At 43.3% G+C, this 14,564-nt stretch overlaps 1 protein-coding gene across 2 annotated transcripts in view; it reads right to left on the bottom strand.

Moving 5' to 3' along the window:
• Window positions 1-14,564, bottom strand: part of GCKR (glucokinase regulator) — a 69,208-nt gene that overhangs the window by 53,490 nt on the left and 1,154 nt on the right. For both annotated transcript variants that reach the window (XM_089659711.1, XM_089659710.1), the window contains exons 2-5: window positions 10,241-10,322; window positions 10,010-10,165; window positions 9,169-9,237; window positions 6,003-6,071 (exon numbers count right to left, since the gene is read on the bottom strand). In XM_089659711.1, the coding sequence (XP_089515837.1) occupies window positions 6,003-6,071; window positions 9,169-9,237; window positions 10,010-10,165; window positions 10,241-10,300 (354 nt within the window). In that variant the 5' untranslated portion in view covers window positions 10,301-10,322. The remainder of the gene's footprint in view (window positions 1-6,002; window positions 6,072-9,168; window positions 9,238-10,009; window positions 10,166-10,240; window positions 10,323-14,564) is intronic.

A 14,564-nucleotide genomic window follows, 5' to 3' on the forward strand; every position in this document is an offset into this window, starting at 1 on the left:
GTGTTAGGGTTAGTGTTAGGGTTAACATTAGAGATAGTGTTAGTGTTATGATTAGGGTTATAGAGTTAGTGTTAGGGTTAGCACGGGAGATAGTGTTAGGGTTAGAGTTAAAGAGTTAGTGTTATGGTTAGCATTGGAGATAGTGTTAGGGATAGTGTTATGCTTAGAGTTAGAATGTTAGTGTTAGGGTTAGCATTGGAGATACTGTTGGTGTTTTGGCTAGAATTAGAGATTTAGGATTAGTTTTAGTGTTAGGTTTAGAGTTTTATTGTTAGGGTTAGTATTAGAGATAGAGTTAGGATTAGTGTTATGGTTAAAGGGCTAGAGATTATGTTAGTGTTAGGGTTAAAGGGTCAAGGTTAGTGTTAGCATTAGAGATAGAGTCGGTGTTATGGTTAGAGATAAAGGGTTAGAGATTGTGTTAGTGTTAGAGGATCAAGATTAGTGTTAGCATTAGAGATAGAGTTCAAGTTCGAGTTATGGTTAGAGTTAAAGGGACAGAGATTGTGTTAGAATTAGTGTTATGGTTGAAGGGTTGGTGTTAAGGTTAAGTTTAGAGGTAGTGTTAGGTTTATAGTTATAGAGTTAGTGTTAGGGTTAAGGTTAGAGATGAGCGAATCGAACCAGGCGAACCGGAATTCGATACGAATTTCAGGAAAAATTCGATTCGCGTCGAATCCGAATATTTGCCTACTTCGGGTGCATTCGCGATCGGATTTTTCGCGATCAGCCGGCAAAAGTGTCCCTGCAGAGAGCTCCGCTATTTCTGACATTTCTCTGACAGTTTCTTCACATGTACAGCGGTTGAAACATTGTATCTATTAGTTTCCATTTAGGATACAGATGTTTCAACCCCTGTACATGTGAAGAAGCTGTCAGAGAACTGTCAGAAATAGAGGAACTCTGCACATACACTTTTTGCCGGTTTGGAATTCTTATTTTCATCCTACTTCTTCTTCTTCTTCTTCTTCATCCTCATCCTCATCCTCAGAAGAAGAAGAAGAGGATGAGGATGAGGATGAAGAAGAAGAAGAAGAAGAAGAAGAAGTAGGATGAAAATAAGAAGAATTCCAAGCCGGCAAAAAGTGTATCTGCAGAGCTCCTCTAAGTGTATCTGCAGAGCTCCTCTAAGTGTATCTGCAGAATAGAGGAGCTCTGCAGATACACTTTTTGCCGGCTTGGAATTATTCTTATTTTCATCCTACTTCTTCTTCTTCTTCATCCTCATCCTCATCCTCAGAAGAAGAAGAAGAGGATGAGGATGAAGAAGAAGAAGAAGAAGAAGTAGGATGAAAATAGGAATAATTCCAAGCCGGCAAAAAGTGTATCTGCAGAGCTCCTCTAAGTGTATCTGCAGAGCTCCGCTATTTCTGACAGTTCTGTGACATTCACTCCATACAGCGGTTGAAACATTGTATCTATTTGTTTCCATAAATGGATCCATTTATGGAAACAAATAGATACAATGTTTCAACCGCTGTATGGAGTGAATGTCACAGAACTGTCAGAAATAGACAGAAACTGTCACAGAACTGTCCTTCTTCTCATCCTTCTCCTTCTTCTCATCCTTCTTCTCATCCTTCTTCTCATCCTTCTCCTTCTTCTCATCCTTCTCCTTCTTCTCATCCTTCTCCTTCTTCTCATCCTTCTTCTTCTCATCCTTCTCCTTCTTCTCATCCTTCTTCTCATCCTTCTCCTTCTCCTTCTCCTTCTCCTTCTTCTCATCCTTCTCCTTCTTCTCATCCTTCTCCTTCTTCTCATCCTTCTCCTTCTCCTTCTTCTCATCCTTCTCCTTCTTCTCATCCTTCTCCTTCTTCTCATCCTTCTCCTTCTTCTCATCCTTCTCCTTCTCCTTCTTCTCATCCTTCTCCTTCTTCTCATCTTTCTTCTCATCCTTCTCCTTCTTCTCATCCTTCTCCTTCTCCTTCTTCTCATCCTTCTCCTTCTTCTCATCCTTCTTCTCATCCTTCTCCTTCTTCTCATCCTTCTTCTCATCCTTCTTCTCATCCTTCTCCTTCTTCTCATCCTTCTCCTTCTTCTCATCCTTCTCCTTCTCCTTCTTCTCATCCTTCTCCTTCTTCTCATCCTTCTCCTTCTTCTCATCCTTCTCCTTCTCCTTCTTCTCATCCTTCTCCTTCTTCTCATCCTTCTCCTTCTCCATCTTCTCATCCTTCTCCTTCTTCTCATCCTTCTCCTTCTCCTTCTCCTTCTCCTTCTTCTCATCCTTCTCCTTCTTCTCATCCTTCTCCTTCTTCTCATCCTTCTCCTTCTCCTTCTTCTCATCCTTCTCCTTCTTCTCATCCTTCTCCTTCTCCTTCCTCATCTCCAAGGGCATTTAAATTAAAGGTACAGTGTTCTGCACTAATTTAAAGGCTCTCTGAAGCCTAGAAACCCTTTTTATAAGTTAACTTCGTAGCGAATTAATTCGCATCGAATCGAATTTCTTCCTGAAATTCGGGGAATCAGCCGAATCGAATTTTTGAATAATTCGCTCATCTCTAGTTAAGGTTATAGAGTTAGTGTTAGGATTAGCATTAGAGATAGTGTTATGGTTAGAGTTAGAATGTTAGTGTTAGGGTTAGCATGGGAGATAGTGTTAGGGTTAGAGGTAAAGAGTTAGTGTTAGGGTTAGCATGGGATATAGTGTTAGGGTTAGAGTTAAAGAGTTAGTGTTAGGGTTAGCATTAGAGATAGTGTTAGGGTTAGTGTTATGGTTAGCATTGGAGATACTGTTGGTAGTTTGGTTAGAATTAGAGTTAGGATTAGTTTTAGGTTTAGTGTTAGGCAGGGGCGGACTGACAACTCATGGGGCCCCCGGGCAATAGGGGATCATGGGGCCCCTGTGTCCTTGCCCAAACTCAAAAAAGCCTATGAAAAAGGTACTAGGGGCATCTCATGGAGCCCCCTACTGACCCCGGGCCCTCGGGCCATGCCCAAGTCTCCAAATGGTCAGTCCGCCCCTGGTGTTAGGTTTAGAGTTTTATAGTTAGGGTTAGTGTTAGTATTAGAGATAGCATTAGAGTTAGAGTTAAAGGGCTAGAGACTGTGTTAGGCTTAGGGCTAGGGATAGAGGGTCAATGTTAGTGTTAGCATAAGAAATAGTGTTAGAGTTAGTGGTATCAATAGAATTAGAGACTTAAGGTAAGTGTTAAGGTTAGCATTAAAGAGAGTTTTAAGGTTGGTGTTGTATAAGAGTTAGAGAGTTAGTGTAAGGGGTTATTGTTATGGTTGAAGGGTTAGTGTTAGCATTAGCGATAGTGTTAGATATAGTGTTATGATTAGGGTTATAGATTTAGTGTTAGGGTTAACATTGGAGATAGTGTTAGAATTCGAGTTCTGGTTAGAGGTAGAATGTTAGTGTTAGGGTTAACATTGGAGATAGTGTTGGAATTCGAGTTCTGGTTAGAGGTAGAATGTTAGTGTTAGGGTTAACATTGGAGATAGTGTTAGAATTCGAGTTACGGTTAGAGGTAGAATGTTAGTGTTAGGGTTAACATTGGAGATAGTGTTAGAATTCGAGTTATGGTTAGAGGTAGAATGTTAGTGTTAGGGTTAACATTGGAGATAGTGTTAGAATTCGAGTTACGGTTAGAGGTAGAATGTTAGTGTTAGGGTTAACATTGGAGATAGTGTTGGAATTCGAGTTCTGGTTAGAGGTAGAATGTTAGTGTTAGGGTTAACATTGGAGATAGTGTTAGAATTCGAGTTACGGTTAGAGGTAGAATGTTAGTGTTAGGGTTAACATTGGAGATAGTGTTAGAATTCGAGTTATGGTTAGAGGTAGAACGTTAGTGTTAGGGTTAATATTGGAGACACTGTTAGTGGTTTGGGTAGAGTTAGGGTCGGTTTTAGGGTTAGGTTTAGAGTTTCACAGTTAGGTTTAGAATTATGATTAGCACTGGAGATGGTGTTAGGTTCATAGTTAGAGTTACAGAACTAGGGCCAGTGTTAGGATTAGCATTAAAGATAGTGTTAGGGTTAGTTATGATTAGAACCTAAGTTCAACTCGAACATGGGCCATTCATGTCTTCAGCATGGGGTCCCCCTCCCATCCATATCAAGCTGTTTGGGTCTGGTATGGATTTTGATGGGAACCCCCATGCCAACATTTAAAAAAAAAATGGCATGAGGGTCCCCCCAAAATCCATACCAGGCCCTTATCCGAGCATGCAGCCCAGAAGGTCAGGAAAGGGGAGGATGAGCAAGCTCCACCCACCCCTCCTGAACCATACCAGGCCACATGCCCTCAACATAGGGGGTGCTTTGGAGTGGGGGGTTCCCCCTTCAAAGCACCTTGTCCCCATGCTGATGGGGACAAGGGCCACTTTCCCATAACCCTGGGCTGTGGTTGTGGGGGTCTGTGGGCAGGAGGCTTATCGGAATCTGGAAGCCCCCTTTAACAATGGGGCCCCAAACCATGACTGGTATGGGCATTGGACGGGCTGTTCACCTGACGCACCCCATAATGCACTGTGCTCTGTCAGTGCATTGTGATTGGTCAAAGCAATGCACCTGGCCGCAGGTCAGATGCAATGCTTTGGCCAACCACAGCATAGGATGATGTCACAAGGGAGCGGGGTTCACCCCGCCCCCTTGTGACATCATGACTGTATTTAAGAACTGTCATCCCGATGCAGCTGTCAGACGGTGGAAGCTGGCGTTATGAGCGGAGTGGTTTTTCATTTTGGGTAGCAGCGGCATCAGGCATCATGATTGATGTTGGATCTGCTTCGGGGGACATTTTTTTTAAATTTTTTTTTAATAAAGGACTTGTCACAGACTGTCTCCTGTCTTTTTTACACTACATTTTTTTTTTGTGAATGGGTACAGCATATTCATTCATATGGGGGCTTCCAGATTTTTAAAGGGGGCTTCCAGATTCCAATAAGCTCCCCGCCCGCAGACCTCCACAACCACAGCCTAGGGTTCTGGGGAAGAGGCCCTAGTCCCCATCAACATGGGGACAAGGTGATTTGAGGGGGGAGCCCCCCACTCCAAAGCACCCCCATGTTGAGGGAATGTGGCTTGGTATGGTTCTGGAGGGGTGGGGCACTTGCTTGCCCCCCCCTTTTCCTGATCTGTGGGGCTGTATGCTCGGATAAGGGTCTGGTATGGATTTTGGGGAGGACCGCCATGCAATAAAAAAAACTTTGGCATGGGGGTTCCTCTCAAAATCCATACCAGACCCGAAGGGCTTGGTATGGATGGGAGGGGGGGGCCCCATGCTGTTTTTTTTTTTAATTTCAATTTCCGGGCAATGCCGACAATTCTTTTTGCATTCAGCTGTCAGAGGGGAACCCCACTGACAGATGAAACATGAATGAATGTCTCACTACTAAAATACCGCATGACTTCATCATTTGTTATATTTTTATTAATTTTACATTATAAATGTAACAAAAATTTCAAAACATCACAAGCCTTATTGACACGTTCCGGTGTGTTTTTAATGCGTTCCCGTTCATTTTTTCCCCTTCTCTTTGTCTTCGATTTAAATAGGGACATGTGAGTTCCAGAGCGTTTTTGGGTTTTTCTATGCGTTTTACCACGTTCCAGTACAATTCTGTGCAGGAAAAATGCAGCCTGATCTTTCTTTTTCTTTTTCTGCATCCAGAACGCACCGGAGCTGCAAGCACTGAAGTGAACAATGACATTGACAACCATACCTACTTTCTGTGCAGTCTGGGTGCAGAAAAAAAAGCGCACTGAAACGAATGGAGTGTGAACCGGCCCTTAGTGTTAAGAATTCGAGTAAGGTTGGAGGTTTTTGTTAGGGTTGGCTTTGTTTATCAACAAAATCGTTACTCATTATATCAGCGCTTTTACGGCGATCGCACGGCTCACAAAAAAAATTAAAAAACAAAGCCATTTCACGAAGCGAAGTTCCGGTCTTAAAAAAATAAAAAATGTGAAAGTGATGTGTCCCAGGATGAGAGACCAGAGATCGGCACAGCGAACATAGCCAGAAGTGTGCTTGTGAATTTTTCAATAGAAGTACGTACAGCCAGGAGCAGCGCCAAACGCCCGGACGTGCCGCATCCACTCAGGACGACGAGACCATCATCGGGATTCTACGGGGAAGACATTGGTGACATTATGACTTTCCTTCATTCCCTTTCTTCCTTTCTTTGTCCATATTATGTCCATTTACTGGTACTGTTTCCATAAACAAAATTAAAAAGTAACAAGGACAATTCTACCGTCTAATGTGCTGAGTTTATGGCTGACGTTTAAATTGCATATATTTTTCCTTCCTCTGTCCCCCCCCCCTCCCGTTCATCAACATGCTAATGATTTTTTTTTTTAAATAAATATTAATTTGTAGATATTAAATAATAATAATTTAATGTTCTGTTTTCATTACAAACCTTTTTCTAGGTCATCACTGGGCCTCTGTGCCTCTCTATGCAATGCAGGCAGATCATGTCTGGTGGGAGGTGTAGCAAACTTGCTCGTCAGAGTTGGACACAGAGTTCCCCTTTTTTATTAGAAGTATTCCTCAATCCTTCATTCCCTACCCCCTCCCTGCCTGAGAGGCACATTGACAGATGGTGTGGGCTGGTATGGGTCAACAGCAGGTTAAGGCATCCTTAGTTCGGTGCCGAGCAGTCTGCGAAAGTGTAGACTTCCTCACCTAGTGTTCCTCAGAGAATTGGGAAGCACTGACCCCAGAACTTGTGTAGGCTCACACATCATAAAACAGATAAGGCAGCTTCTCCCAGGAATTGAGAGAGATTGTAACCTCACAAAACCTAACAGTTAAAGGTGACAGAATGAAATGAACATTCCTAAATCAGGTTTTTCCCCTATGTTTCATGTCATGGATTATGACAGATGTTGGTTCTAATTCAGAGTTCGCCCGACTGACCCCTCCCAAAAACAGGGTATTGGCCAGTATTCAGAGCCACCCCCCCCCCCTGCAGGGAGACTTTAAAAGACAGGCTGGCAAGCCTAAAGTTTAAGCTAAGGAGATCTCCTAATTTTTTACATCGTAACAGCAGGAGATCAAAGACCCTTTCCGCTCTGCAACTTGGATCTGCTTACCTTAAGGCTGAACATGGCAAGTAACTTAACCTTTTAACTTCCCCCTGTTATCTCTGTGCTGAGCTGTTTTCTTTGCATATATATACAGTATATATCTTAGTTACATTTTCTTTGTAAATATTTTATTGCACCTGTTTGACTCTTTTAGTAATAAATCTTTCTTTCTGCAAGTGTTAAACTGCTTCTAAGCGCTTACTTGCAATTAACAAATTTCTGCCTTTTGAAGAGATGCTACTGTGTTTGTTTAATCCTCTGCCCAATCGGGCCTGCAGTGACCGTATTGGACAGGTGACCTTTCAACCATTACAGCGTATATTTGATAAAGAGAGTTTCCCCTTTCTCTGTACAAAAAGGGGTGGTGGCAGTGAAGGGTTAGTTGCGTAATTAACCTGACCCAGTAACAAGCGCATTCAGGCTGCTGGTGCGTCGATTGTGTTCCATTAGCTGTACAATCGTTGTGCATGGTGCAGCTGAGTGTGGCATTGTTACGCACGTCACATCGCAGTTTTAGATTGGCCGGTCCTTTGGTCACGAGTTTGGTGAGAAGGTCTGGGGTCTGACGCTGCGGGCATGACGTAATATTGTTGGTCGCGGTCGTGCGATTGTCGCATGTTGAGGGTGGCGATCGGCCGATCGTGACAGGAGGGGCCAGCAAGGTGCTTCCTGAAAACATCACAGCGCCCTGCCTCAATACTCCTTTCAAGAACCCTCAGCACTGAAGTAGTGGGAGGAGTTATGCAAATATCACTATGCCTTGATGGACAGGTGTTAGTCTGGAGGAGTTGGCATTCCTAGGCAGGCTGTGGTTATATGAAGGCCACTCTCAGTGATGCTGAGACTTCATGATTGACAGAACTGAAATCCAATGAATGAAAGAGGTGGGCCAAGGACTGTCAGGCTGGGGAGGAAAGAGCTTAAATGCTGCTGGAGGTTCTCATGCCAGGAAAGGAGGCGGAACTCTATCTGACTTGCTGCAGCTTCTAATGCACATTGTGAGAAGCTCACAGTGTGCAGTGAATGCAGAGCTAGTGCTGGGTTTTCTTATTAGAATCAGAGTAAGCCATTTCAGACCAGGAGAGGGGCCAGTACAACTGCACAAGACTGAAGGGAAGGCCGGAGGTCAGATTTAGGGAAGATAATTAATTTAGATAAAAAATACAACAACAATGGTCGGTCAGAACTGTCAGTAGGTGCAAAGATAGTGCTAGGCTTTCCTATTAGAACCAGAGTAAACTATTTCAGTCCAGGAGGGGAGCCAGTATGACTGTGTAAGACTGAAGGGAAGGCTGGAGTTCAGATTTAGGGAAGGAATCAATTTAGATAGAAAATACAACAATGGTCAGTCAGCAATGAACTGTCAGTAGGTGCAGAGCTAGTGCTGGGCTTTCCTATTAGAATCAGAGTAAGCCATTTCAGACCAGGAGAGGAGCTGGTACAACTGCACAAGACTGCAGGGAATGCCAGAGGTCAGATTTAGGGAAAATAATTAATTTAGATAGAAAATACAATAACAATGGTGGGTCAGCAATGAACTGTCAATAGGTGCAGAGCTAGTTCTGGGCTTTCCTATTAGAATTAGAGTAAGCCATTTCAGTCCAGGAGGCGAGCCGGTACAACTGTGCAAGACTGAAGGGAAAGCTGAAGGTCAGATTTAAGGAAGAGAATTTAGATAGAAAAAACAACAATGTCCGGTCAGCAATGAACTGTCAGTAGGTGCAGCGCTAGTGCTAGGCTTTCTTAATAGAATCAGGTTAAGCCATTTCAGTCCAGGATAGGAGCTGGTACAACTGTGCAAGATTGAAGGGAAGGCTGGAATTCAGATTTAAGGAAGAGAATCAATATAGATTGAAAATAAAACAACACTGGTTGGTCAGCAATTAACTGTCAGTAGGTGCAGAGCTAGTGCTGGGCTTTCTTATTGGAGATCAATGTAAGCTTGCCAAGTGCAATGTTATAGAAACAGAATGTATTACATTGCTTATTAACAGGAAGAAATAACAATGTATCAGTTTATAAAATTACAAACTTTCAATAATATTTAGGATAAAAATCACAAAGGCCCATTACAGCCCCACCCACTGCAGTCCTGGATGATGGTGAAAACCCAGAATGTGTCATTTTTACCTCTATGACATCCTGCACCCGCTTGGCGATGTCTCCTACCATCTTCAAAATGGATTCACTGTACAGCCTCTGTGGGGGAGCAGACACAGGTGAGAGATCACTAATATGAATTAGAGTGTAAGCTCCTCTTGTGCAGAGACTGATGTGACTGGCTCAGTGTTCTCTGTACAGCACTGCAGTATATGTCAGAGCTATAGAAATGTATAATAATAATAGTGTGTGACTGTGGGGGGACATTAGAGTGTAAGCTCCTCTGGTACAGAGACTGATGTGACTGGCTCAGTGTTCTCTGTACAGCACTACTGTGGTATATGTCAGAGCCAGGGTGCGGACTGACCATTGGGGAATTCGGGCACTGCCCCGAGGGCCTGGGGTCAGTAGGGGGCCCCATGAGCTGTCCCTGGTACCTTTCATAGACTTTTTGGGTGTGGTTTGAGTGTGGGCGAGGACACAGGGGCCCCATGATCCCCTATTGCCCGGGGGCCCCATGAGTTGTCAGTCCGCCCCTGGTCAGAGCTATATAATTGTATAATATTAATAGTGTGCAAATGGGGGGGGGCATTAGAGTGTAAGCTCCTCTGGTACAGAGACTGATGTGACTGGTTCAGTGATCTCTGTACAGCCCTGCGGTATATGTCAGAGTATAATATGTATATGACATATGTATATGTCAATGTATAATAATAATAGTGTGTGAATGTGAGGGGATGTTAGAATGTAAGCTCCTTGGTTGCAGAGGCTGATGTTACCTGCTCACCTACTGTGTTCTGTTCTATGGTACAGTATATGTCATCATCTTATAAATACAAGCAGTTCTGGAGGAGAAACATTGTCCTCTCACCTTATAGTTGATGATGGCCTCATCCTCCTCTTGAAATATTTCAGCGTCACAGTCTCGTAGAAGTTGAACCATCTGGTTGGGGTCGGCCTTATCCAGTTCCCGAGTGATGGGATTAGACTTCTCACTGATGGGGAGGGACTCCTCATACCCGGCTAGCTGGGGACCATAATGAGGAAGTCAAATATCACATCCATGTCATATATCACATCATTTTATTCACTGGGTTCTTACCTCCCACTTCCCAGTGTCAGGGGTCTCGATAACATGCTTGTATCTGCGGCTTCCTCTCATGTTTGGGGTTCAGTAGCGCAAGCTGTTGGAAGATTCCATATACTACATTACAATCTCATTATTATTTGGCCAATACACTCTGCAGAGAAGACTGGTAGAGGGGAAACTCTTTAAAAATGTAGAGTGGGGTGGAAAGGTTTGGACACCCTTAGCCTAATTGGATTTTATTGCCCTTCTAAGTAAACATAAGTAAATACAACCTCAGCAGGGAACTCCTAAAATCATGACTGGTTCCTTTAGATTCATGCATAAAAACATAAAATGTGTCATGTGCAAATTCTGGGCTTCCTGACCATCATTAGAAACATTTCCTGCTGGAATTTACATCCTTCAACCAGTTTAAGTCTTTCTGCTCTTTCTTTAGATGTTTATTTTCTTACATGAGTCTAGTTCACGAATATCTTAGGTTGTTTTACATGTACATTGTACTTAATGTTTGAGATCTCCCTAAAGATATTCATTAGTATTCAACTCTGGACACTGAGCAGATCATTTGAAAAGTTCAGTTGTGTTTTGGATTTTCCTGATGGTCTTTTTGAGCTTTGGTTCCTTTACACTTGACTTAATTTTAAAGGTTTGGTTGATACCTTGTAGAACCCTTTCCTCCTATTTCCTCTACTTCTGTAGTATCTTTTGTGTCACTGGCTGTTGGACAACCCCACAAAGATCGGTGGTTTTTAGTAATTTTACCCAGAAAGATTGTCTCATTCGACTCAGCACAGACCACAGACTACATTTGGCTTTATAGGTGCCTCCTAACTTTAGGTTGTGTTTTGGATTGTCCTGATGGTCTATTTCAGGGGTCTCCAAACTTTCTGAGCAAAGGGACAGTTTTCTGTCATTCAGGATTTAGGGGGGGCCGGACTTTGGTCAGTGGGAGTAACAAATGCCCCAGCATCAGTGCCCCATCATTGATTTAATTGGTAGGAATAATGTCCCACTGTTCATATCAATGAGAAGACTAGTGCCCCATTGATTATGTCAGTAGGAGGAATGGAGCTCCCTCATTGGTATCAGTTGGTGGAATAGTGCCCAAGGGCCAGATAAAGCCAAGCAAAGGGCCCCATTCAACCCCATGCCACAGTTTGAAAACCATTGGTCTATTTGATCAGTTTACATCTTTGGTTTCTTTACACAAGAGGTTTAGTTGGAAGTAGAATCCATTATTCCTGTCACTTGTATAGTATTTGTTGTGTCCTTGGTTGCTGGATAATTTGTGAGAGATCCACCTCTAGGCTTTACATGTGCCAAGCAAGGTGTACCTTGATTATCCTTGTAGACCACAGTGGATGGTTTTTAGTAATTGAACCAAACAGCTTGTCTCATCCCCTCAGCACAGACCAAAGACTATGCTTAGTCTTAGAAATTCCTCTGTGCTATTTCAGGGCTGTGTGGTCTCTCTGCACACTGTAGAGGTCATTGGAGAATTTTACAGTTGACCTTGAGTTGTAATATGGATTGTCCTGATGATCTACTTGACCTGTTTACAGCTTTTGTTTCTTCATACTGGGCATTATCTTAAAGGTGATACTTCCTGCTCCCTCCACTTATGTAGCATTAGCTGTATCATTGACTGCCAGAAAACCCATGAAAGATCCACCTCCAGGCTCCACAGTTGGCAAGGTATATTTAAATGTTATTAAAGATCAAGTTGGGTGATTTTAGCAATTGTACCCAAATGGCTTGTATCATCTCCTTCAGCACAGACTACACTTGTTTCCATAGATTCCTCTATGCTATGTCAGGGTGGACTTCCCCAGTTGCTGAATTATGTGATGATACCACAGATATGGTTTCCCAGTTACCAACTCCTGGTGACATCTGAACCTGTCAGCAGTGTTGCTATCCTGACCAGTTCACAAAAGACACAACAAAACCATATTAAAATACTGCAACCAAAGCGTATTTGTTCTCCTTGACTTCCATTTATTAACAATATTCCAGAGAGTGCAAATTGCAACCTGAAAGCTTTAGATCCTCTTTAACAGAGTCCCTCCCTGTGTAAGAGCTGGTAATCTCTTTTGTCAAATTCTCAGTCAACTGCCTAGAGGAGCCCATGACAGTTGATTGGACACATGCTGCCCAAGAAGATAGTTAATTCAGCGTTATAATTGTCCTTTCTTGCTGTAGCACCTTCCTAGTGTACAGTAGAGAAGAAGGGCATGAAGCCTGAAAATTTATGGAACTCCAGCCAACACCTGGGCAGGTGTAACCAGTAGGTGGTGAGAGAGTCCTTAAATAGTCTGAGGCCTGAGCAATGGGGTGCAGTGCACCTGCGTCCAGTCCTGCAGGTGGAGACCCCTGTTCAGGGGCTCTGCCTCTGAAGTAGAAGTCTGAAGGAGCTATTAGGAAGACACCAAGGTTTCACCTAAGCTTAGCTGGGGTGGGCTTATTCGCAAGCTCAAGCCCGGGGATCAAGTCGGGTCTGGAGAAGCTCTCTGGAGAGAGTCAGAAGGAAGTTAGTGAGAAAGAGTCCAGCTATCCTATGGTGGTGAAATCTACATCTCCCTCTCTAGGAAGAACCTGATGGACATCAACAGGAGGAAAATGATGATCCTATGGCTAATTGAGTAAATGATCCCAATGATAAAGAGTAATGACTGTGTGTAGCTTTTGACTCTAGAAGGAATACCGGCCAGTGTCAGCATAGAGATCCTGTGGGACATTCCTTGTTTTGTACAGTGTAGCCAAAGTTTGAGGAGTTTTCAAGTTGTTAAGTTCCACAGTTTATAGTGGTATTCCATGCTCCCTATCCCTATCCAAGGTAATTGTTCTCAATAAAAACCCAAAAAGATACCCCTAGACCGTTCTTTGGAGCCAGTGCAAGAGTGCACAAAATGCTGTGTGCCTGGCTGTGTGTGCTCTAAAAGGGAAATAGGACTCAATTCACCAGCGGCTCTTTACTGGGTGACTTGGATCAAGGCTAAATCTTACCATACATATTACAATCTGACTGTATAAACAACATGTAATATGAGGACCGACTTAAACTATCTAAGCAATTTACAATATAACCAATCAAGCAGGTCCTTGAACCACATAGTTGTTGGTAGATGTAAAGACAGAATGTAATTTATGTGTTGTATATAAATGAGTCTATTAAAGTGCACCTGTAATGAAACAATTATGAAAATAGACCCAGGTGTCCAAACCCGACAACCGATCACATTGTAACGCAGCAAGACATCTGCATACAAGTACAATTAAAAAACAACTTTATACTCCTGCAGTAATGAATCAACTTGTCAGGCTTGTAGTGCTGATTATGTCCACGTTGGGAAGATTTCCTTTCATTTGTAGACAGTGGACACCTTTCCATTCAAATTTGGATATTGATTTTAATTTGGGGAAAACATCACATGTGATGGAAGTTGTTTGTGAGCAGAGCAGGCTGCTTTGTCAGCAAATTCTTCTCATATTGTTGCATTGTAGAAGCTGAACTGGCTAAAAGATGTTCTAGAAGTTCAGCCTCTAAATGGAGCAAAACATCCCGTTCATCTCCAGAACCCATAAAGCCCAGAGGACCACCATACCTTACAGAGCCCAGAGCACAAATCTTCTAAAGCCAAGAGAACCACCATATCCTCCAGAGTTTAGCTACATCCCCAGGTCTCCTTAAAACCATAGAACCACTATTTCCTCCTGGGTCCAGTGCATACCCAGTTCTCCTATAACCTAGGGAGATTTCCAGACCCCCCCAGAGCCTTGTGCATCCCCAGAAACCCTTGAAGCCCCGATAATCATCAGATCATCCAGAACCCAGAGCATCCCCAAACATTCTAAAGCCCAGAGAACCACCAGATCCTCCACAACCCAGAACATCCCCAGTTCCCCTATAGACCATAGAATCACCAGATCCTCCTGGGTGCAGTGCATCTCAAGACCCCTTATAACCCAAGGCATCTCCCCAGAGCCTTGTGCATTCCCAGAACCCCTTAAAGCCCAGAGAATCACCAGATCCTCCAAAGCATTCCCAAATCCTCTAAAGCCCAGAAAACCACTAGATTCTCCAAAGCCAAGGTCATCCACTAATCTTCTAATGTCCAAAGAACCACTAGATCTTCCACAACCCAGTGCATCCCCAGGTGCCGTATAGACTAGAGAACCACTAGATCCTCCTGGGTCCAGTACATCTACAGATTCATATAACCCTAGACATCTCCAGACCACCAGGCTCTCATGCATCCAGAGAACGTCTTAAAGCCCATAGAACCACCAGATCTTCCAGATCCTAGAGCATCACTAGATCCCATTAGGCACAGGG

The sequence above is a fragment of the Staurois parvus genome, unplaced genomic scaffold (assembly GCF_062004578.1).
Source record: "Staurois parvus isolate SC_StPar_1 unplaced genomic scaffold, SC_StPar_1.0 ptg001181l, whole genome shotgun sequence".
Taxonomy (NCBI): Eukaryota; Metazoa; Chordata; class Amphibia; order Anura; family Ranidae; genus Staurois; species Staurois parvus.